We start from the raw sequence: 24,030 nt of genomic DNA on the forward strand, positions 1-24,030 counted from the left end.
GTTCAGCAACAATGTAGACTCTGCATTTTGCTCTGGCACGGCTCCCAAATCTAGAGGTTTATTCAGAGTCCGTGTGTGGTTCCTGTATTATCTTTTGTAGGTATAGAAACCACAGCATCTAAAATGCAGCATCATCTGTATATTTCTGTTTAATACGAACCTGGCAGGGGACCCCTGCCCATTTGAGATCTGATAGCACAATATAACGGTCAGTTATTGCTGGTTTGTAATGTAACACCTTGTTGATTAAAGGCTTCAAATATTAATGAGCGTGTGTAAGTGACTTTATTCAATTTCTCTGTTGTGGAGGGAATGCAATGTATATCTAGTGAATGGGACTGTATGTAATGTATAGCGGCAGTTGACAAACAGTCTCATTCAAACCTATGAAAAGTAAAAATAATGATCCTTAAAATAGTATACTCAGACCTGTTATCCCGACATACCTGAAGCAATCAGAGTGCCAATCCAATGCCAATGCCTGCAAATAGCACCCATCATAAATACTCTGTCCACAACTGGCACACACTGGCAGTCCATTCCCTAGGAAACAAACAAAAAGAAACTTTAGGATAAGACAGATACAATAATGCCTGATTAAAACTGCAAGGACAGTGGAATATTCATTTCAATACCTCTTGCCAAATTTTGTTTTAATTTTGCTGCTCTATCTTTATTTAAAAATAGAGAAAGGAAATTACAGCTGAATCTGTTTATGCCTAAAAATGGCTACCTCCAACAAACATTACACAAATAAACTGATATTCTCTAGGCCAAAAGACAAGGAACATCTTCTATATACCAAGCTCAAGAATTGCACTGAAGAAACAAGGTCAAAGGCTGAGTAGAGGATATTGTTAGATATTGTTTCCGCTTCAGCAAATGAATTACATAAAGTGCAATAAAGATGCAGAGTTTGTATTGGACACACATCTAAAAATTGCAGAAAGGACTTATAGCAAGGTCAGGATATATAATCAAGTAAGTAAGTCAGCTGCCAGCAAAATTACCCGTCCTAGGGACTCCTGACTGTGTTGTTTAATGAGAGATGTTGAGCACCCAATTTATAGGTCCAGAAGAGAATAAGTCTGTCTTACAAAGAGCAAACTGCTTGTTATGCACCATGGAAGAAATATCATCTATCAATATTTGGCAATTTGTGCCAAACACCCCCTATTATGCCCAGGACACTCTGAGAATCAGCTTTGACCATCCTAACCTAACCATTTTCTCTAAATTTCCACAGATCTTGCTGCAACATCCCCCCCACTGTCATGTCACGTGTGTACACAAGATCTACATGAAGATCAGCAACTCTCAGTGGTGTCTTGTGTTATCACCCTTTGGGTTCAACTCTTAATAGGGAGAATGAAATGGGGTCTTGGCCTCATCAGATTAAGAGACTAATGCATTTCACTTTAATTGCAGGAATGCATGTCCATGTTGTATACAGAAATATTCAAGGTTCCAGATATATGCTGGCCGTCGCTAAGGCTAAAATCAATATAAATTAATGTAATGACCACTCAACTGAACTTGAATCAATCTATACAAATACTTAAAGGATGAAGGACAATATAGCTTTATGGTTATGCTCAGCATTATAGTTAGTGGCAATGATTTCCGACACTATAGCCAGTGGGAGAGGCACTCTAGGATCACCCTGCTGTTGTGCTATCATTCAATCATGCACAATATTCTGTAATCTAATTATCCCTTCCCTGAGCTCTGTGGGCAAACACTGTTGATATGAGCCTTATAGTGGGCTACTCTGTATAAAGGTGGCCACACACGTGGCAATTTTCAATCTTTCGTGCGACCATCGTTCCAACCCTCCACTAACGTTCACGGCTGAATCGTAAGATAAGGAGGTAGAAACAATAGGATTTCTACCTCCTTCTGCCGATTCAGCCCTGAAGGCAGATTTTGCTCGGGCGCCATTGCAAAATCTTCTAACTCGCCCAATCTGCAAGTAGACCGATATCAGCAGCCTCCTGCGACATCGGTCACCTCACCGAGTTGCTAGACACGCACCGAATATCGTACAAAACAAGAAGTGATAACATTTTTAATGCATGCTATAAATAGCACTCCTTTTATAGACCTTAAGTGAATCTGCCCCATAATGCACTGTGGGTTATGTAGTTTCTGCATGTTGTCTGTAAGTTGTGGAGAAGTTGTTACAATTTGTACCATCAATGTTTTAGTCCCTCCTCCCCTGCCAGGATTTCAGATGATGCAGCGAGAGAACTGTTTTGCAGCTGGATTTCTGTATATAAAATGGTGTTTATTTATTTATACTTTTTGAAGGAACAGATTACAGTGATATGTATATTAGGGGTTTCTTTGTTGAATAGTATTCTTTAACAAATTTTAGTTTAGAAGCCAGAGTTCCCCTTTAAGCTTTAGTTCCCCTTTAACTGAAAACTGAGCTTTGTCCTATAAAAAAAACAACGAAATAGATTGTTGTACTTTGCCTAAAAATCTGAACAGGTAGGTTTTATGCCACTTGTGGGAAACTCTAACCACTTGGGCGCTTGCATCTCTATTGCTTTTGTTCACTGATTAATAAAGTAGCGCAGTAAACAATCCATCCTATCTGTGGTTAGAAGTAACGTGATTCTTAATAAAACATGGTAGTGGGTAAGGAGACGCCTGTGCCCCCTATGCTCATATATGTGCTAATATGTACTCATTGGTTAAATCTGAAACAGTTACAAGGCAGGACAAATAAATTCTGTGTTATTGCACCAGGGGTTCTCATCCAAACTGATCCTTTTCAGGTATGCCCATAGAAAGTTGTACTGACCAATCAAAATGTGTTTCAGCTTTAATTAGAGCAGCAGGAAATAAGAAATTAAAAGGCAGAACAAACGAAATCACAGTGCTTTTAAACTACTTCATGCAATTTTATAAAAAACTGGAAAACAACTAGTGACAACAACTAGCCCCATCAGGATACTAATATTGTCAGACAGTATTAATACAGAGGCAGATATTATTAAATTCTCATTTTGTAGCAGATATCTAAAGTGATAACAATTATGATTTTATGATTTTCTGTTTTTATCAGCACAGTGAAAGAGAACTATCATTATTTTTGCAAGCAATATACTATATGCTTTCACACATTGCAAGAAAGAGCTTAGGCGCCCTAGAAGCCAGAGAAAGCACAGATGGCACATAATCCATTTTCATACCTGATAGAATTCTTATGTAAAGGTGAGAAGGCCCCACACACCTCCCTCACTCACTGCCACCTAATAACAGAGACAGGAGACTCAGTAGCAGCCGCAGGGGGTTTCCAGTGTTATAGAGAGCCTAATGTGTCTACCATTATATTTAAGAATAAAATGTGAGCTACATTTTATCTCAATGCTTAACTAGTAGAAAAACAACAAACTTGGCATAATGGCAGATAAAAATTATGATTTGTTTATATTTTTTGCCCAGTTCTTGCTAAAATACACAATACAGAACCAGTGTTATGGTTTAAATCACTTAGACATGTTAACAAATATCCATGTTTAATTAGTTCTATATTTAAGTCTGACGTGGACCAAGGCACTGGACCTGCTTCTGGAAGATGCTAAGTGATTAGTAGTTTACAGTGCTTGCAGTGCCCGTCACAATTGCTAGAGGGAATTCCTTACTCATAAACCCAAAAGAACAACTCTACCACCTATTATAAGATGCAGACAAAACAAAGAAGGCAAATCTGCTTATTAAAGAGGAACTCCATCCAAAACAGCTTTTGCAAAATGAAATATAATGTCATTCTAAGCAACTTTCTTATATTTATTAATTGAAAATTGCCAATGGTTTAAAATTTATATGTACATATTACTGCAACTGAATGCAATATTTGTTTCTCCCTTTACATTATTTGCTTCTGTCCCTTAAAACAATGAGGTAGATAATGACGTTAGTCTACCCGCTCTATTAATTAGTTGGCTTCTGCTACCTTGTTTACAAATAGCTTTAAAGGGGTGGTTTACCTTTAAATTAACTTTTAGCATGCTATAGACACCCCATTACTTTGCAATGACTAGCAACTTTGCAACTGGTCTTTATTATTTATTTTTACATATATATATTTTTTTAATTATTTGCCTTCCTTTTCTGCCTTTTTCTGTCTTTCAGATGGCAGTCACTGACCCCGGTCTACAAAAACCTCTTGCTCTCTGAGGCTACAATTTTATTGTTATAGTTCCTTTTCAATAATTACCTTTCTGGTCAGTCCTATTCATATTCCAGTCTTTCATTCAAATAGTTGCTAGCATAAATAAGAGCCTAGCAACTGTTATGCAAAACTGGAAAGCTGCTGAACAAAAAGCTAAAGAACTAAAAAAAACACAAAAATGGAGACCAATTTCAAACTGACCTAGAATATCAATATCTATATCATACTAAAAGTTAATATAAAGGTGCACCACCCCTTTAATTGGAAAATTTATTAGAATTTTTATTTTTAGAATTGTATTAGAAAATTGTTTAGAATAACATTTCTTTTTTTTCATTTTCATTAAGCAAACACAGTTTTTGGGTTAAAAAATGAAACTCCTTATGGTGAAGCAGGCTGGGTGTTTGCAAGCTGAAATTTGCATCAGGAGAAAATCACTGTGTGTCAAATGATCCTGAAGGACACCATCATGTCCCTCTTAGTCTGATATACTGTGTTATAAAATGCACAACAATATATGAAGGGGATTAGAAAACATGTATTCATTGTATGGACTTAAATGTTCGCCACCTGTTGACACAAGAGGATCCCATTTCAACCAGCACAACAACATAATATAAAGGGCCATTTTACTCTATAGCTATAGGTTATGGAGACAATAAAAATATTTGCACGGCTTTTCTTGTTTAGCAAAAGCAAACATTCTTGCATGGCTAAAACCAGCCTTATTCAATGCTGTAACAATTATAGTACCAACACTACTTGGTAATGCCAGTGGCAACTGTTCTAAAGATTTATACAAGTCATCACTGGTGGGTATTATTTTAATAGATTCTATAACAAGGAGATGCCTGAGAAATGATTATGGAAACTCCAAATATTATTATAAATATACTATTAAAAGACTCTCTGTGCAGTGACCAAATGTTTTATAGAACATTGTATCAAAAAGGAGCACAGTAACTCTGTAAATAGGTATGGAACCTGTTATCCAGAATCCTCGGGATCTGGGGATTTCTGGATAAGGGATCTCCATACCTTAAGTTTTTATAAACATTAAATAGGCCGAGTATGATTGTTTTGCCTCCTGTAAGAATTAATTATATTTTAGTTGGGATCAAGTACAAGGTACTGTTTTATTATTACAGAGAAAAAGGAAATGTGTTTCAAATTTCTGAATTATGGTATTTAATTAAAATGGTATCTCTGGGAGATGACCTTCCCATAGTATGAAACTTTCTGGATAGCAGGTCTCCATATAAGAAATCCCATACCTGTATTAACTCTGTAGGCAAAGATACACCAATAACATACAGATGGTTAGCCTGGTGATGGCACCTCTTTCCTCCAGATTGCTATTTAGCAAATAAGAAGCGAGTGGGGACAGTTCTGCCACATGTTAGTCATACAGCTATATAAAAACAATATCATTTCCTTAGTTTATACACTGTACAAATAATGCAATTTCCTAAAACCATAAACTAGCTGTGGTGTCAGCTAAAATCAATTTTGCCTTAATGGTGGCTTTGATAATCAGCCAAAAACACACTATTGTTCCTGGTTTAGAGAAAAAGAGGGGGAAAGTTCCAGACTGGGATGCAGTGTACACTGGCAATCAGCAGCCAGTGTACACTGCATCCCAGGGGCAATCAGCAGCCACTGTACTCTGCATCCCAGGGGCAATCAGCAGCCAGTGTACACTGCATCCCAGGGGCAATCAGCAGCCACTGTACTCTGCATCCCAGGGGCAATCAGCAGCCACTGTACTCTGCAACCCAGGGCCAATCAGCAGCCACTGTACTCTGCATCCCAGGGGCAATCAGCAGCCAGTGTACACTGCATCCCAGGGGCAATCAGCAGCCAGTGTACACTGCATCCCAGCAGCTTTCATCAGTCAGTGTACATTGCATCCCAGCAACAATCAGTAGGCACAATACACTGCATCCCAGCAGCTATCAGCAGCCAAAGTATACTGCGTCCCAGTGTCAATCAGCAGCCAGCGTACACTGCATCCCAATAACTATAACCAGTGTACACAGCAACTATTAGCAGCCAGTGTACATAACAGCTCAACAACTATTAGCAACCACTATGCATACTAAACCTGTAAGTACCTAGTAACAGTCACACCTCCCTCACTCAAAAAACAAGAGCAGTTTCTTGTAATCAGTAAGCAGTATGTCATTAGCATCTGGCACTACCCACAATCAATAAACATCTGAATTATCATCCCTGCTACCGGACCACATCCTTCAGTTTCCCAATAAGAACATATGCATTTATCATCTGACACCTTCCTGCTGTAACCAGCACTGTATATACCAAAACCTCTCCAAATTGTCCTACAATCTTTCATAGCATTTACAGTATTTCAGCATCCAATACATCTACCACATATTGTACTGTAGGGAATTAAACACCATGCTGCCTCTGTTAAATGAATCTCTTCAGTCCTGGCTGCATGAATTACTATCTGCTGAACCAGCAGCCACTGTACTGTATGTATTTGCATTCTCATTTCTACATAAATACCATTCACAGCGTTTACAATTCAATGCACCTTTTGTGCTCACACCCAATACATAAAATGCTGTCTGGTTAACTGACAAACACCTACCTTTGTATGTATACTGTAGGTTAATTTATACATACATATGCTAGTTGTGTATGCAGCACTTACACTCTTAAAATCCAGTAATGGAACACAGGGCAGTTCTGACACTAAGTCCAAAAATATGGTGCCACATGACCCCCCCCCCCCATATATTACATTGCAGTAGTCTGACAAGGGCTTCCACCAGCACTTGTCAGGTGACAGTTGTACAAAAAAGCATCAGTGTGCATTTTTAGGCAACTATCACCTAACAAAAGCTGATTTGTATCAGCTTTTGTCAGGTGATAGTTGCCTAAAAATGCACACTGATGCTTTTTTTCAGGCAACTGCAATATACTGTAGGTCTATGGGGGTTTATTTCAGGCCCTTTAACACTGTATTTATGCGTTATTTAAATATGTGCTGCTTAAAGCTCCCACAACTACAGACAGGGGGACCAAAACATGATTTTGTGCTATTCTTTACTGCATGTCTTAATTCCCAAATATCATTCTGCTGGGTCTCGATACTTATTCTTTTTTTCCCTTAAAGGGTCATTAAGATTTATATTTCAAAGTTTAATTTACAGGTATTAATTCTTCCTGAATTATTACCTGACAAAGCTGGCAGTACCAATCTGCCACATCCGGTAGACCCAGACCATATAATGCAGCTAGGTCCTCCTGCTGTTGCTGAACCAAAACTCCAAGCTTACTGTGCAGAGTTTGTATGTTATCCCTGTTTGCATTTATTTCCTCAGGTGCTCTGGTATGTTCCCACAGTACAGGCTGGTTAATTGGCTGCTGCTGATGCTGACGTATGAACACGTGCCAGGTACCTTAGAGTGTAAGCTTCACTGGGACACAGAGTGAAGCAAATGAATAATCTACGGAAATCCCTCAGTAACTTGTCAGTTCTAAATAAATAAATCCCATGAAAAAGACTGAATTTCAATGCTCTGTATCAGCAGAAAATGCATCTGCCCTTACCCAGTGCAGCTACTTATTTGCAGGCTTTGCCAGGAGCCCCATACAAACCTCAGCTTCATCCATTATCTCCCTAAATAATAATAATACATGCTGCTGGATGTGAAACCCAAGTACACCAATAATATTAGCAGCCACACTGCATACATTAAGCATTTGCCCCACAGTGCCCATTTCAGTTACCCCCTTAAAATTTCATTGCAGAAAAACAAAAACATCTCCCAACATTAAGGGTAAATGAAGACACTTGGCAACACCTACTGCACTAAATGACCTGGTGCCTTTTCCCCATGCACTGCACACACAATATAAGCATTCAATATATTTAGTCATTTAATGCAAGTATGTCTAGCACCTAGATGCACATTCTGTAGCACCCACGTGCCCATCTGTAGCACCCAAAGCATTACAAGTGCATCAGTGTCCCTTTACCATCATCGCATCCCCAACCTTTTTTTACCCGTGAGCCACACTCAAATTTAAAAAGAGTTGGGGATCAACACAAGCATGAAAAATGTTCATGGGGATGCTAAACAGGGGCTGTGATTGGCTATTTGGTAGCTCTTATGTGGACTGGCAGCCTACAGAAGGTTCTGTCTGGCAGTACAACTGGTTTTTATGCAACCAAAACTTGCTTCCAAGCCAGGAATTAAAAAATAAGCACCTGCTTTGAGGCTGCTGGGAGCAACATCCAAGGGGTCGGGGAGCAACATGTTGCTCGTGAACCACTGGTTGAGGATCACTGGTGTATAATAACACACATAAAGCATTATAATAAAACATTACATCCCTTTGCACTCTGATCAAGCTCAGTGTATAGTACCACATGTCCAGCATCACACCCTTTTGTACCCAAACTCTGTGTATAAAACACATGTACAGCAGCATCACACCCCTCTGTACCCTCACCAAGCTCTGTGTAAAAAAACACATGCACAGCAACATCACACCCCTTTGTACCCAAGCTCTATGTATAATAGCAATAGTACAGCAGCATCACACCCCTCTGTACCCAAGCTCTGTGTATAATAGCAATAGTACAGCAGCATCACACCCCTCTGTACCCAAGCTCTGTGTATAATAGCAATAGTACAGCAGCATCACACCCCTCTGTACCCAAGCTCTGTGTATAATAGCAATAGTACAGCAGCATCACACCCCTCTGTACCCAAGCTCTGTGTATAATAGCAATAGTACAGCAGCATCACACCCCTCTGTACCCAAGCTCTGTATATAATACCAATAGTACAGCAGCATCATACCCCTCTGTACCCAAGCTCTGTGTATAATACCAATAGTACAGCAGCATCACACCCCTCTGTACCCAAGCTCTGTGTATAATACCAATAGTACAGCAGCATCACACCCCTCTGTACCCAAGCTCAGTATATAATAGCAATAGTACAGCAGCATCACACCCCTCTGTACCCAAGCTCTGTGTATAATACCAATAGTACAGCAGCATCACACCCCTCTGTACCCAAGCTCAGTATATAATACCAATAGTACAGCAGCATCATACCCCTCTGTACCCAAGCTCTGTGTATAATACCAATAGTACAGCAGCATCACACCCCTCTGTACCCAAGCTCAGTATATAATAGCAATAGTACAGCAGCATCACACCCCTCTGTACCCAAGCTCTGTGTATAATAGCAATAGTACAGCAGCATCACACCCCTCTGTACCCAAGCTCTGTGTATAATACCAATAGTACAGCAGCATCACACCCCTCTGTACCCAAGCTCTGTATATAATAGCAATAGTACAGCAGCATCACACCCCTCTGTACCCAAGCTCTGTATATAATACCAATAGTACAGCAGCATCACAGCCCTCTGTACCCAAGCTCTGTATATAATACCAATAGTACAGCAGCATCACAGCCCTCTGTACCCAAGCTCTGTGTATAATACCAATAGTACAGCAGCATCACACCCCTCTGTACCCAAGCTCTGTATATAATAGCAATAGTACAGCAGCATCACACCCCCCTGTACCCAAGCTCTGCATATAATAGCAATAGTACAGCAGCATCACACCCCTCTGTACCCAAGCTCAGTATATAATAGCAATAGTACAGCAGCATCACACCCCTCTGTACCCAAGCTCTGTATATAATAGCAATAGTACAGCAGCATCACACCCCTCTGTACCCAAGCTCAGTATATAATAGCAATAGTACAGCAGCATGTCATCCCTGCGCAGGGTATCAGCAGCACAACGCAGAAGAAGCCGCAGGAGGGACGACAGACAAGCCACATGGTCGCACAGAGACAGGTGCAGCAGCATGTGACGTGACTACTAACCAGCCATGCAGCATGATGTATTTTGTAGGGGAAGCAAATGAGAAAGAAAGGCAGAACTCACCTTCCTCCTCTCCCATGTGTTCCTCACTCCAGGAGCAGCACAGTAACATCAACCTCATTCACCGCAAGTGCGAGTGCCCCCGATAATGGTGTATAAGAGCGTACCCCCACCGTGCCAGCGGCCCCTCAGTCTTGTGTCAGCGCCAGGCTGTGCCACACGGTGCCACGGTGCAGCTCGTAGGTGCGTCAATGCCAGGGTAATGCCTGCTCCCTGCGTGTGGCTGCATGGGAAACACCAGCACTAGCCCCTGCCGCTACCCAGCAGAATGGGAGGGGGCGGGACGAGCATCCTGTTACCCTGGGAAAGCTGCGAGCGGCGGAAGGATCAGGCTGGAGATGATGTCATAGCACACCGAGCCCAGGGTTGCAGTACGTTGCTCTGGAGACGGGAGGGGAGAGCAATTTGTATTTATTCGCTGGCTGCATCAGACCTGCTTGTAGCGGTACCCACACACGTGACTGCCCTCCCCAGCATTACATCATCTGCAAGGGGGAGGGGCCAGTGGGTGAGAACTTTCTCTGGTGGAAGCAACCTGCTCTAATGGAATTGCAAGATGTGTCGTTGGGAAGAGAGCAAAGGCGAATGTCATTGTTGTGACCCCAGCACTTCCACACACGCTGCATTCGCCCTGGCCAAAAAAAATATAAATTATACAATATGTTATTTTCCAAAAGGGGGAGCTGGGAGTTGTAATAACGCAATGACTGGAGAGCCACACAGTGATACATTGTAGGTAGTGGTGGCACGACTTTTACTGCATTAGACAGTATTTCTTCTTTTTTTCCAAATGCTTTATTTTGTGCCCAGTTGGCTGGATGTTTGGCACACAGTTTAATCAGTTTATGTTACCCATAGTGACAAATATGAGCTAGGGTTGTACTGGGCTTTTCTTTCAAAGCAAACATTGTTGGTCAGTGCTGTATTTGTTTCTGGGTGACATCTGGCCAGTAAAACACCTGCCAAGGCCAGGTCAGTGTTAGAAATATACAGACAATATAGTTATAATATCCTGTTTAAGATTTTGCCATACTTATTTAATTCTATGAGGAAGTGAGCAGCAATCTGGACTCTGGGATGGCAGTGGATGTGATCTACTGTACTTGGACTTTGCTAAAGCATTTGATACAGTTCCACAGAAGGTTTTAAAGGATATTGGCATGGAACTTAATAATTGTACTTTGGTAGAGAACTGGCTGAAGGACAGGTTACAGATTGGACCAGTGTTATTAGTGGAGTGCCACAAGGGTCTCTCTTTGGTCCTTTGCTTTTTAACTTATTTATTAATGACCTGGAGGTGGGCATTACAAGTACTGACTTTAATTTTGCTGATGATACTAAATTGTACAAATCTATAAGTTCCACGTAGGATGCTGCCACTTTGCAGAGCGATTTGACTAGACTGGAAAACTGGGCAGCAAACTTGCAACTGAGGTTCAGTGCTGAAAAGGTTATGCACTAGTAGAAATAACTAAATAAAATGGTAGTGTGTTGTAAACTAAATGGTAGTGTGCTGGATCTTTAGTTGAGAAGGATCTTGGGATTTTTATGGATAACAAGCTGTTAATTTCAGGCAGTCATTCAGTGGCTAATAAAGCATATAAAGTGCTGTCTTTCATAAAAAAGGGCATTAACTTGAGGGATAAAAACATTATTTTGCCATTTTTCCCCTTTAGCTTAGAAGAACAGAATGCTGAAGCAGCGTAGGAAGTTTTTCACAGTGAGGACAGTGAGGTTGTGGAATGCCCTTCTGAGTGATGTTATGATGGCAGATTCTGTTAATGCCTTTAAGAGGGGCCTGGATGATTACTTGGACAAGCATAATGTATGTATATATATATATATATATTTCTATATGCATGAGGTTTGTTTGGAGAGATTAAACTCGATGGACTTTTTACTAGACCTGGAGCAAACTATACTGTTATTACATTTTCCTTTAAAAGTTTAGTGTTTTGGGTTGAACATGACATTCACGGAGCAATGGATGAAGGCTTCCCAGAGTACCCGCAGACTAAGTAAATAATTCCCAAAAGTGGGAATATGTAGGGTTTGATGTCACATTCTGAGTAAGTTTTATAAATAGGCTGGAAGTGTGGGGGAATCCAAAAAAGTTGCATTAAGACTAATTTTGCATTTAAGTGGAGTAAAATATCTGCTTAACTGACACATTCACAAGTCTAAATTACATTTTTTTAAAAAATGTATGCTCCCTACACAAAAGTTTTTTTACATTAAAAAAAAAAGTTGGCGTAGCAAAATTTGGCCAACTAAACTCAATCTTTCTGACTCTTACTTAATTGCCAGCAAAATGTCATAATGCTGCCAAGAAGCTTACACCAATTTCCAACTGTGCAAAGCTCTTCTGATCAATTTATCCCATACTTTAGACACCTGGCACCTGGAACAACAATTTCATGCCAAAGAGTGTTGTATTCAAAAAATGGAATGAAGATTTTTTTGAATCTGAAGTTCTTTTGAACAACAAAATTCATATTTCAGTTTAACTTTTCAACCTTTGCAAATTCCACCCATTGAGACTGAATTTTGACAGATTTTTGTTTGCAAATATGGAGAATTTATTTGCATCTGTGGACTCCAAAAAATCTCTCTCTACTTTTGTACTTTTGTTTTGGTATTTGCCAATAACAGGGGCAAGCACATATTAGAGCACTCGTCACCAATTCAGGGTTTTAATTTTTATAAGAAGCTGCATAGGGTTCTCTCATGATGAGTCTCCATATGCCAACAGTATGATCCACTCATTGTTATTGGTTCTATGTGGACAAGCAAGAGAGATTCTTCTTGGGTATGTCAATTTAAATGGAACAGTCCTGATTCATAGGAGGAAAATGGGTGGGAATGTTGGCAGGTATGATTGATCGCTACACATGTAGTCTAACAACATCTGCTTGCCTGTACCTGCACTAACCCATAATACCACCATGAAGAATGACACATCACACAGTATATCATTTAAAAGATTTATTTCTTTATTTTAAGCAAAATTACTTTTTAATAACTTTTTTTTCAGTATTATCTTTACAAAAAAGGTTTATTTCCATTTTCCTTCATTGGAGGCGGTAAGACAGGGTATACACCGAGAGGAGGGAGGTGAGAGGGTGGTCAGTAAGTTAGGGGTTCACACATCACACACACACCCCTCACCCAAAGATACAGCAGGGGGATTGTCTCCAGAACATTTCTGTGCATTCTATTCTTTGGGGGGGTCTGAGAGGTCGACAGAGAAGAAAGAGCGCGGGAAGACAGCCTGAGAAAGAGGGGGAGAGACCGCACTCTGCCCAAAGTCTCACATTGGTATAGAATATATTGCAAAAATGGCACATAACCACTTGGCCCCTCCTCTCTTGGCTCATTTACTCTGTATTCTCATCTCACCTCTAACTGCCACAAGGCCTGACTTGTTATCGTTGGTCCTGCTAACAGTAATGGGATAGCACCTTCAGTCTCAATACTCCAGCAGAGAATGGCACAGCTGTAAAAGCAGCAATGGTCTGCATCTCATGGCACACAAAAGGTTTAAAAAAAACATAAGGACATTGTTCCTATCTTCATAGCAAATGTAAAAAAAAAAGAAGATGCATTGGAAAGTTCTTCTCTCACCCTCCCCCATCGAAGAGAGAGAAGTCACACGCTTTAATAGACATATAATAAAAATAATACAGATCCGTACAGTCGCAGGCAAATTGCATCGTTCCACATATAAGTTACAAAATCATGGGCCACAATGGTGAGAGAAGCAGGAGCAGGAAGACAACTGACCAATCGTTTTACACCTTGTTGGAAGTGCTGAGAGAGAGGAAGGACAAAAAGTCCTCCTGCAATCCTTTCTGTTGGATGGGGCAGGTCAGGAGCTTTTTGACTGGGATGCAAATGGTTCATACTGGCCCATGTGTCAAGTTGCCCTTGCACTACTGCTTTATATATAAATAGGCAGGGCTGATAAACCACCAGTCCACTTAGCAAAGACAAGTGGAACATAACTGGTGACTTGAGAAACTCTTGGGGAGCAACATGCCCAGTGTCCATTCTGTTAATTGATGTCATGGCCCACAATGAAGTGCAAAAATCACACAGCAGAATGAAGTCTGAAAATGCTACTTCCCAAGAGGTTCTGCATTCTGTATCGCACTTACCCCTGAAATGGGCAAGCCATCTCCTCTTGCTACCCCAGTCACAAGCAAACAAAACACTAGCCCCATCCTCCCAGCCCCACTGTGTATGTGTAATCAGTATATCTATAGTGCATGCATGTCCATACTAGTGAATGTCTGAGCATATTTTTGTTCATTAACATTGTACAAATATGCACGTTCCTGTATATTCTTCTCTTTGTGCATTAGAAGATGCTGTTCGTTACATTATACACGCCTATGGGCATGTACACACTACACAGTCACGCATCACTGTATGTGTAATATAAAATATTATGTGTGCATGTATATGAGTGTCAGATTGCAGGCTTCCCTATATTATGTGTAGCTGCCTGACTCCGTGTTCAGAGAGATGGATGCTAAATGGACAAAATAAGGGCTGGGGAAGGAATGCGGGGATGGAAAAACAGAGGGGATTCTTGAATCCTTTTACATTCACACCATGCAGTAGCACCATAGTTGATGAGGTTACTCGTAGCTCTTTGGCTGCTTATTTTCTTCGTCGCCCGCAGTACTTTCCTTGACCACAGAGGCCGCCACCTACAAGAAAATGAAAAAAAAAAGTTACTTACCACAGTCCCCTAGTGTGTGCAAATGCTTTATTAGTACAACTAGAATTAAAGTTGCAAGAGAGCATTGGTGCTGCAGATATGACACTGATATTTGAAATGGAAACAGGAAGTCAAAGCATTTATTAATAAATCTATACTATAAATAGTCCTTGGTGACAGAGATATGGATCGCTTGGCCCCGATCACCACCAACAGGGCCCTGGACTCTGCATCAACTTGCAATTATGAATGGAGGTAGTGTGCATAGGGGTTTATATGTGCCCTACCCCCTATCTCTCTAGGTCACCCTGCGGCCACAGTGTCTGCTGCCCTATAGTTATGCCAATTGTGCTGCACTAAGCCCTTCAAACTTGGAAAAAATCTTAGCAGGAATATAATTGGTTAACAAATTATAACAAATTACCTCTGTAGTAAGATTTAGATGGTTTCTGAGCTGAAATGAGAAAAAGGAAACAACGTTTTAAAAATCCACACAGCAATAACAGGTGCTTATTAGGTGCTAGTGCAGTAGCTGTTGCTGTCTGTATTTAATTTGGTAAAAATCAGTAAATCTCTGACCGATTGCGTTCTTAGTAAATTATCTCACACAAGGATGGTTATAGATTTTATGTGAGAGAAATGCAATTGTAGGTAATGCAATAATGCAAAATGAATTATTTATAAATGTTGTGACGCTGTCACATTGGATTATGCCTCAAGTTATGTTTCACAACAGTGCACTTACCTCCTCCTAGAGGATATCCTAACTGTCCAGCACCTGCAGAGATAATGGAGGAAAAAGTGAGCAGCTCCACCTTGTGCCCAAATCGTTGTATGGCATTTTGCAAGTCTGCACTCTCTCATTCTTGTGCCTCTATGATGAATGAAGCATTAGTCCAGGCCCAGACTGGCAAGCTGTTGATTATGGCAAATGCCAGAGGGACTGCTGTAAGGTGCCATACACAGTCACTATTTAGTGGGCTGGTGTGTGGCTGTTTGTGCCTCTGTGTACTTGGAATGCCAGGGCCTATTTTGAATACCAGTCCAAGCCTGCATAAGTCAGTTCTTTTTTCACATCTATAAATTAGCTAGCTTCTGCTACATTCAGGAGTCAGAACTAGCAATGTAGAGAAAAGATAGGAACAAACAGATTCTACTTTTAGTAGCAATTATAAATAACTGCAGAACCATTCTCATAAATAAACATATATTGGAAAGTTGCTTAGAGTTATTTTTTTTCTTCATTGAACAGTTTTTGAATGGCCATTCCCTTGCTGGGAAGATGCAAGGAGTTGCACAAATCTCTGTTTATATTTTGCTTGTTTGAGTGTATTAAATGAGAGCTAAAATTCTAATTACAGAGGGTTGCTGTGCTGCTTCTTACAGTCAGAAACCCCAGAACTATTTCAGCTGTCTTACAGATGCAATACTGGAACTGCTACATTTCAATTACCATACAATGTACAAGTCACCTCTAAATTATTGCAGGGACCTCATTTACACACATCATTCTATATGTTCTAGGACAGCGATTGCCAGCCAGTTGGTTGGTGTTGCAGGCCAACAACAATTTGGTACACAAAGGTCGGGAATCACTACTGTACAACAGGGCAGCCAGACCCTGGACAGTGTATATATTGTCAGTTTTCCATCATGCTTAGCCATTTAGCTTCTGACTAATACTCATGAAAGCTATGCCTGAGCTGGCTTTAGACCGGCATCTCTACTCTAATATAGTATATGCAATAAGGAATATTGGATAATTAAGGATTTGGCACATTTTTGTTACTGAAAATATGTTTTCATATTTCTCCCTATTCAAAACATTTGGAAAAAAAACCTACCTCCAAGACCACCTACTCCAAGTCCTAGACCAGCTCCAATGCCACCTCCATAACCTGAAAAAAAAGTTTAGAAACTTTAGCTCTTTTATATGGCAGTCAAATACTGCTGTATTCACATATTTGTTGTTCTCTAATTGCTGTGTAGAACAAGGGACCTTAAAAATCATTTAACTTCCTAATTCTTAAAACAAATGGACAGAAGTCTGACAGCAATATTCAGTAACTGTGAAGTTAATTATTAGAATAAGGTGTTCAACATGAACCCCATTTTCTGGCAAAAGTAGAAAGAAAACTTACTTATTGACCAAATAATTATGTTACAGTTAGGCTATTATATAAGTATGGTTGGTAATGGAGCATTGTTGTCAGCCAAATCAGTGCTTTAAAGTAACTGAGACAGGATGCTATGGCACCTCCCACTTGTGTAATAAAATAGCAGAAAAGTGAATTCTGAGCATGCAGTATATCTTGCTGTTCACATATAAATAAGTAGATGGAAAATAAATAATTGGTATCTTGATTTGTACACTCACCTGGCTTAGGTGGTTTGCCTCCTGCTCCTGGATACAAGCCTTAAAATAAAGAGATGATATATCAGTTTCCCATTGTAAAACAATACTGTATGGTAGTGGTTGTTAAGTTAGGGGGAACACTACACTGTTCTTAGGATAGGAAGTGTTTACCCTAACTTTCACCCTGCAGGTTGGGATTCCTTGACAATCTCGCCTTTCTATAACAATCATTTGTTTTCTGTAAAGGTGTCCACAGATGCACAGGAAATTTAGCCAGCTTAGTCTGTACTGTCCAACAATTTACACATACGTAGCTTTTTAGAAGGACAGTTTCTGCAGAAATTATTGGCTGTCCTGAAAATAAATGGGGCTGCAGCTGCCTCTCTGTCCCAAAATTCACATGGTCAGATTTATTAAAGGAAAGGTTAACTTTTTCCCCCACACATCAACTATGTAAACTATTTTCACATTCATAAAAAGTGTGAGATGGCAAATCCCATTATAACTAATGGGCAAAGTTGCTGTATATTTAAAAAATAATTTAATAAGCAGACCCAGATGAACCTCCTCCCAAAAAGTTCCAACTTGCAAATAATAAATTCTTATACTTGATGCCTGTCTACTGTTAAGAAGTTAAAAAGACAGACAAATGTTACTGATTTTGTGAAATTTTCTCTTTAAATATTTACTGAAAATGCTTGTCTTGTAACTAATATGGAAACTTACCTGCAGCTCCAACTCCTCCTAGTCCAGCTCCTCCGCCAATTGCTCCAGGTTGCACTCCAGCCCCAGGCCCTACACCAGCTCCATAACCTAAGAACAATTGCAGGTAATGTAACATTTCTCCCTTCTATAGTTTCATTGATTTTCCACTAAATAATGCTTCTGGTTTATACCTGGTTTAGGTGGTTTCCCTCCTGCTCCTGGATACAACCCTGGAAATGAAAGAGACATAATCTGTATTTCACTGTGGATAAATAGAATAGGGGTGGGTATACACTGGAGAAGCAGGTGCAGAAAGAGAGTGGTCATGTAATGTATTTATAATATAAAGTACAATTTTTAGGAAACCAAAAAAAAAGATGTAAAATCTGGGAGATGCTTTATGCATTATATATGCATTATATAAGATCTCCCTACCCTGTCTGTAAGGTTAGGTAAGCTCTGGGTAGGGAGTTGGGTAGGTGGTGGGGCAGGGTGAGGACCCTGTTATTGAGGTTTCACTGTAATTCTGTTTTCACTTCTCAATATGTGCTGGCTGTGCCATCGTCTGCGTACCAGCAGATGTTTAACAGCATGTGACAGCATAGAGAAACTGTATTTGACCCAGCTATTTTTAAATATTTTTTTAATAATTCAAAAATTAAAATTAAAATATTTATGAAGTAAATAAATTGTTGTTCTAATAGCTGTTTTATTAAGGAAGTTGCAACTTGTAAATGAAGATAAAACTTACCCCCAGCACCAATGCCTCCTGGTGCCACGCCTGCTCCAATTCCTCCAGGTTGCAGTCCAGCCCCTACACCAGCTCCAGTTCCCAATCCAGCTCCGGGTCCATAACCTAATGGAAATTGTAGGTAATAGAACAATACATTTTCCCCACTTCTGATTGATCAGTTAGAATGTTCCTGTGAATAGCTCCCTTGGTTTATACACTCACCTGGTTTAGGGGGTTTGCCTCCTGGATACAAGCCTAGGAATAAAGAGACATACATTTTTAGTTTTTTCTGTGGATAATAACTGTGCTGTTGTACAGTTGACTGGAGATGCAGACATGGCATATTCATATTACAAATGCTGCTGTCCCTCCTGAGCATGCTGCCTGTGCCACCCTCTGGGCACCAGTAGTTGCCTCTTGTGGTAGATTTCTAACAGAGCACTAAGTGCTGTGCCATATCTCCAAAGCTTCTCATGTGGAAAAATTATCTGCATAATACATGGCAATGCATGGTACACTATACATTGTAACACTTCAGTGTGAAGAGATTACAGAGGCATCAAAGGATGCACATTTCTATAACTGCAGAGAAAATTGTATGTTCCTCAGATCCCTTATTCTACTCAGCTAAATATTATTTATTTATTTTAATATTAATTAAATATTTTTCAGAACAGGAAATTCAAATATACATAAATGTTTGTTGTAATCCAAACTTTACTAAGAAAAATTATAAATTGTTAATGAAGATAAATCTTACCCCCAGCTCCAATGCCCCCTGGTACACCGCCTGTCCCAATTCCTCCAGGTTGTTGTCCAGCCCCATTACTTACACCAGGTACAAATCCAGCTCCGGGTCCATAACCTAATGGAAATTGTAGGTAATAGAACAATACATTTTCCCCACTTCTGATTGATCAGTTAGAATGTTCCTGTGAATAGCTCCCTTGGTTTATACACTCACCTGGTTTAGGGGGTTTGCCTCCTGGATACAAGCCTGGAAATAAAGAGACATACATTTTTAGTTTTTTCTGTGGATAATAACTGTGCTGTTGTACAGTTGACTGGAGATGCAGACATGGCATATTCATATTACAAATGCTACTGTCCTTTCTGAGCGTGCTGCCTGTGCCACCCTCTGGGCACCAGTAGTTGCGTCTTGTGGTAGATTTCTAACAGAGCACTGAGTGCTGTGCCGTATCTCTGAACATATCTCCAAAGCTTCTCATGTGGGAAAAATTCTCTGCACAATACATGGCAATGCATGGTACTCTATACATTGTAACACTTCAGTGTGAAGGAATTACAGAGGTACCAAAGGATGCACATTTCTATAACTGCAGAGAAAATTGTATGTTCCTCAGATCCCTTATTCTACCCAGCTAAATATTATTTATTTTAATCTTAATTATGGTAAGTATTATTCAGAACAGGAAATTCAAATATACATAAATGTTTGTTCTAATCCAAACTATACTAAGGAAATTATAACTTGTTAATGAGGATAAAACTTACCCCCAGCACCAACGCCTCCTGGTGCCACACCTGCTCCAATTCCTCCAGGTTGCAGTCCAGCCCCTATACCAGCTCCAGTTCCCAATCCAGCTCTGGGTCCATAACCTAATGGAAATTGTAGGTAATAGTACAATACATTTCCCCACTTCTGATTGATCAGTTAGAATGTTCCTGTGAATAGCTCACTTGGTTTATACACTCACCTGGTTTAGGGGGTTTGCCTCCTGGATACAAGCCTGGAAATAAAGAGACATACATTTTCAGTTTTTTATGTGGATAATAACTGTGGGGTTTTACACTGGACTGGAGATGCAGACATAGCATATTCATAATGTAGGGACTCATACGGTTCATATGCCCCTATGGCTTTAAACCCTACAACTTTCTCAGTTCTGCTGTTAGTGGGCAAAGACCCCTGTATCAGTTTAGAGTTTGTCTTATGCCTTATTGGTTATTTGGGTTGACCACACCTCTTGCATTCTCATATAGTGTTTAGCAGGAGGGTGTGCCTTCCTCTTTGGCTGCATCTGGTGGAAGTTCCACTGAGCCTGGGATCAACAGGGCCCCAGTCTTCACCTACTCTAGAGAAGTTGGGGACAGGGACCCCGTGAATGAGGACCAGTTAGATAGTTACTCTTGTTGAGCACTTTCTAGGAAAGTTAGATAGGAAGGAAGCAAGAGCAGTTTTGGTTCCACCAAGGAAAGTAGCTGGAAGTACCCTTCCATACAGGCACTGTTGCCTTAGCGTAGGGCCACGGTTAAGACATAGGAGGCAGGCAGTATGTAAAACCTGATCCAGCGTCGGCTTCAGGCTAGAGGTATTCAACCTGAGGACTGAGGTATCTATCCTGACTGCTTCCATAGGGGTGCCAAGCTGACCAGGTGCATTTACCCTGCCCAGACTCACGAGGAGTTGGGATAAACCAGTGTGCATCCTCTCTGTGCTGTCCTCAGAGTGTAATATCATATAACAGCTGTATGTGAGTATATTGCCATAACCCTGCATATTGATTGTCTCTGACAATAAACCAGTTCTATTGTTTAACTGCAAGAACCTTCTGGTGCCCATTTTTGTTACATTGCACTGCTCTGGGTACTGCACAACTACAGTGGGTTGTAGTTTCACTACAACCTATCTCCATTGATCACTTCAACATAGCAAAGGCCCATCCTGAAGGATTGAGTCTAAAACTTATACTAGCCATAGTCAAGTGCTGCTGTTCCTTCTAAGTGTGCTGCCTCTGGGCACCAGTAGTTGCCTCTTGTGGTAGATTTCTAACAGAGCACTGAGTGCTGTGCCAATTCTCTGAACATATCTCCAAAGGTTCTCATGTTGGAAAAATTCTCTGCACAATACATGGCAATGCATGGTACTCTATACATTGTAACACTTCAGTGTAAAGAAATTACAGAGGCACCAAAGGATGCACATTTCTATAACTGCAGAGAAATAAATAAGGTTGAGGAGACTGCCTCATACAGACAAAAGCAAAGAAAAGGAATTCTGGGAATGAATTCCAAACTCTTAAAAAAATCCCATTTACATGGGTTTATCCTATAGGCTACAGCTCACCCACTGGGTTTAAAGCAGAAGCCAGGATAATAGCTGATCAGATTCCCAACTTCAGACTGGTTAGTTGGGAATCTGATAAGCCAGTGCTGTCCAACTTCTGGGGTACCGAGGGCCGGAATTTTTCCGGCCTACGTGGTGGAGGGCCGATAATTTAAGCCAGTTTTGACCACTCCCCCTTTTAAACTACACCCACTTGAAACCAAACCCCTGTTATCACATGACCATACCCATATTAATGGTTGTAGTACAGCAAAAACCTACCATACTCTGCCTTCCCTACCCTGCCTGTGTGTGCCATACTCTGCCTGCCCTATGCTGCCTGTGTGTGTGCCATACTCTGCCTGCCCTACCCTGCCTGTGTGTGCCATACTCTGCCTGCCCTATGCTGTCTGTGTGTGCCATACTCTGCCTGCCCTACCCTGCCTGTGTGTTCCATACTCTGCCTGTCCTATGTTGCCCGTGTGTGCCATACTCTGCCTGTCCTATGTATGGTACACACAGGCAGCCTATAGTGACACAATGCTGGCACTGCTCCTACAGTCTGCACAATAAATATATATTAAAAAACTTTTTTATTGCAGTATCACCTCAGTATATGTTCTTTTTGTAGTGTGCAGGGTTTATTTGTGGGTTTCTACTGTTCCTACAGTCTGAGGTGTGAACAGGGGAACAATGTGGGTGATTACAGCCTGAGCCTGAGGTGTGAACACTGCAGGGGGTGAACAATGCAGGGATTAAAAGGTGTGAACAACACAGGGGATTACATTTTTAAACAATACAGGGGGATTACAGCCTGAATCTGAGGTGTGAACCATGCAGGGGGGGCAGTTAATCACAGTACTGATACCATTTAAAGCTTACACAAAGGTAAGCCATCAAAGCAGCCAGACAGGTGGGGGGCCACACAGAGGGGGGTCGAGGGCCGCATGCGGCCCGCGGGCCGCCAGTTGGACAGCACTGTGATAAGCTATTATCCTGGCTTCTGCTGTAGCCTATAGGATAAACCCATGTAAATGGGATTTTTTTAAGAGTTTGGAATTCATTCCCAGAATTCCTTTTCTTTGCTTTTATAACTGCAGAGAAAGTTGTATGTTCCTCAGATCCCTTATTCCACTCAGCTAAATATTATTTATTTATTTTAATATTAATGAAATATTATTCAGAACGGGAAATTCAAATATACATAAATGCTTGTTCTAATCCAAACTATACTAAGGAAATTATAACTTGTTAATGAGGGTAAATCTTACCCCCAGCACCGACGCCCCCTGGTGCCACCCCTGCTCCAATTCCTCCAGGTTGCAGTCCAGCCCCAGGCCCTACACCAGCTCCAGGTACATATCCAGCTCCAGGTACATATCCAGCTCCAGGTCCATAACCTAATGGAAATTGTAGGTAATAGTACAATACATTTTCTCTACACCTGATTGATCAGTTAGAAATGTTCTTGTAAATAGCTCACTTGGTTTATACGCTCACCTGGTTTAGGTGGTTTGCCTCCTGGATACAAGCCTGGAAATAAAGAGACATACATTTTCAGGTTTTTTTTGGATAAGAACTGTGGGGTTGTACACTGGCCTGGAGATGCAGACATTGCATTTTTATAATATGACAAATGCTGCTGTCCCTTCTGAGCGTGCTGCCTGTGCCACCCTCTGGGCACCAGTAGTTGCCTCTTGTGGTAGATTTCTAACAGAGCACTGAGTGCTGTGCCGTATCTCTGAACATATCTCCAAAGCTTCTGATGTGGGAAAAATTCTCTGCACAATACATGGCAATGCATGGTACACTATACATTGTAACACTCCGGTGTGAAGAAATTACAAAGGCACCAAAGGATGCACATTTCTATAACTGCAGAGAAAATTGTATGTTCCTCAGATCCCTTATTCTACCCAGCTAAATATTATTTATTTTAATATGAATTAAATATTTTGCAGAACAGGAAATTCAAATATTAATAAATAAATGTTTGTTCTAATCCAAACTATATTAAGAAAATTACTGCTTGTTAATGAAGATAAATCTTACCCCCAGCACCAACGCCCCCTGCTCCAATTCCTCCAGGTTGCAGTCCAGCCCCAGGCCCTACACCAGCTCCTGGTACCAATCCAGCTCCGGGTCCATAACCTAAAGACATTGCATGTAATATTGCGCTACATTTTCTCATTGTTGAACTATGGTTTAGAATTTCCTTAGAATAAAGCACTTACCTGGTTTAGGTGGTTTTCCTCCTGCTCCTGGATACAAGCCTGGAAATATAGAGACACTGATTATCTGTTTCCCATTGAAG

The 24,030-nt window shown here is 40.6% G+C and overlaps 2 protein-coding genes across 28 annotated transcripts in view; both read right to left on the reverse strand.

Annotated features, from left to right (window-relative positions):
- limk1 (LIM domain kinase 1) overlaps window positions 1–10,516 on the reverse strand; it is a 59,240-nt gene extending 48,724 nt beyond the window's left edge. Inside the window, 2 exon segments of the mRNA NM_001079432.1 lie at window positions 447–543; window positions 10,133–10,516. Coding sequence (NP_001072900.1) covers window positions 447–543; window positions 10,133–10,190 — 155 coding nt within the window. The 5' untranslated portion in view covers window positions 10,191–10,516.
- Window positions 10,517–13,099: 2,583 nt separating this feature from the next.
- Window positions 13,100–24,030, reverse strand: part of eln1 (tropoelastin 1) — a 76,567-nt gene continuing 65,636 nt past the window's right edge. For 13 of the 27 annotated variants that reach the window (XM_012957190.3, XM_012957206.2, XM_012957197.2 and 10 more), the window contains 17 exons: window positions 23,951–23,989; window positions 23,769–23,867; window positions 23,217–23,249; window positions 22,988–23,116; window positions 20,368–20,400; window positions 20,165–20,269; window positions 19,614–19,646; window positions 19,410–19,514; window positions 18,872–18,904; window positions 18,668–18,772; window positions 18,108–18,146; window positions 17,938–18,024; window positions 17,233–17,271; window positions 16,700–16,753; window positions 15,601–15,633; window positions 15,280–15,309; window positions 13,100–14,844 (listed from right to left, as the gene is read on the reverse strand). In XM_012957190.3, coding sequence (XP_012812644.2) covers window positions 14,795–14,844; window positions 15,280–15,309; window positions 15,601–15,633; window positions 16,700–16,753; window positions 17,233–17,271; window positions 17,938–18,024; window positions 18,108–18,146; window positions 18,668–18,772; window positions 18,872–18,904; window positions 19,410–19,514; window positions 19,614–19,646; window positions 20,165–20,269; window positions 20,368–20,400; window positions 22,988–23,116; window positions 23,217–23,249; window positions 23,769–23,867; window positions 23,951–23,989 — 1,046 coding nt within the window. In that variant the 3' untranslated portion in view covers window positions 13,100–14,794. 27 annotated transcript variants of the gene reach the window in all.

Source organism: Xenopus tropicalis, chromosome 2 (assembly GCF_000004195.4).
Source record: "Xenopus tropicalis strain Nigerian chromosome 2, UCB_Xtro_10.0, whole genome shotgun sequence".
NCBI lineage: Eukaryota > Metazoa > Chordata > Amphibia > Anura > Pipidae > Xenopus > Xenopus tropicalis.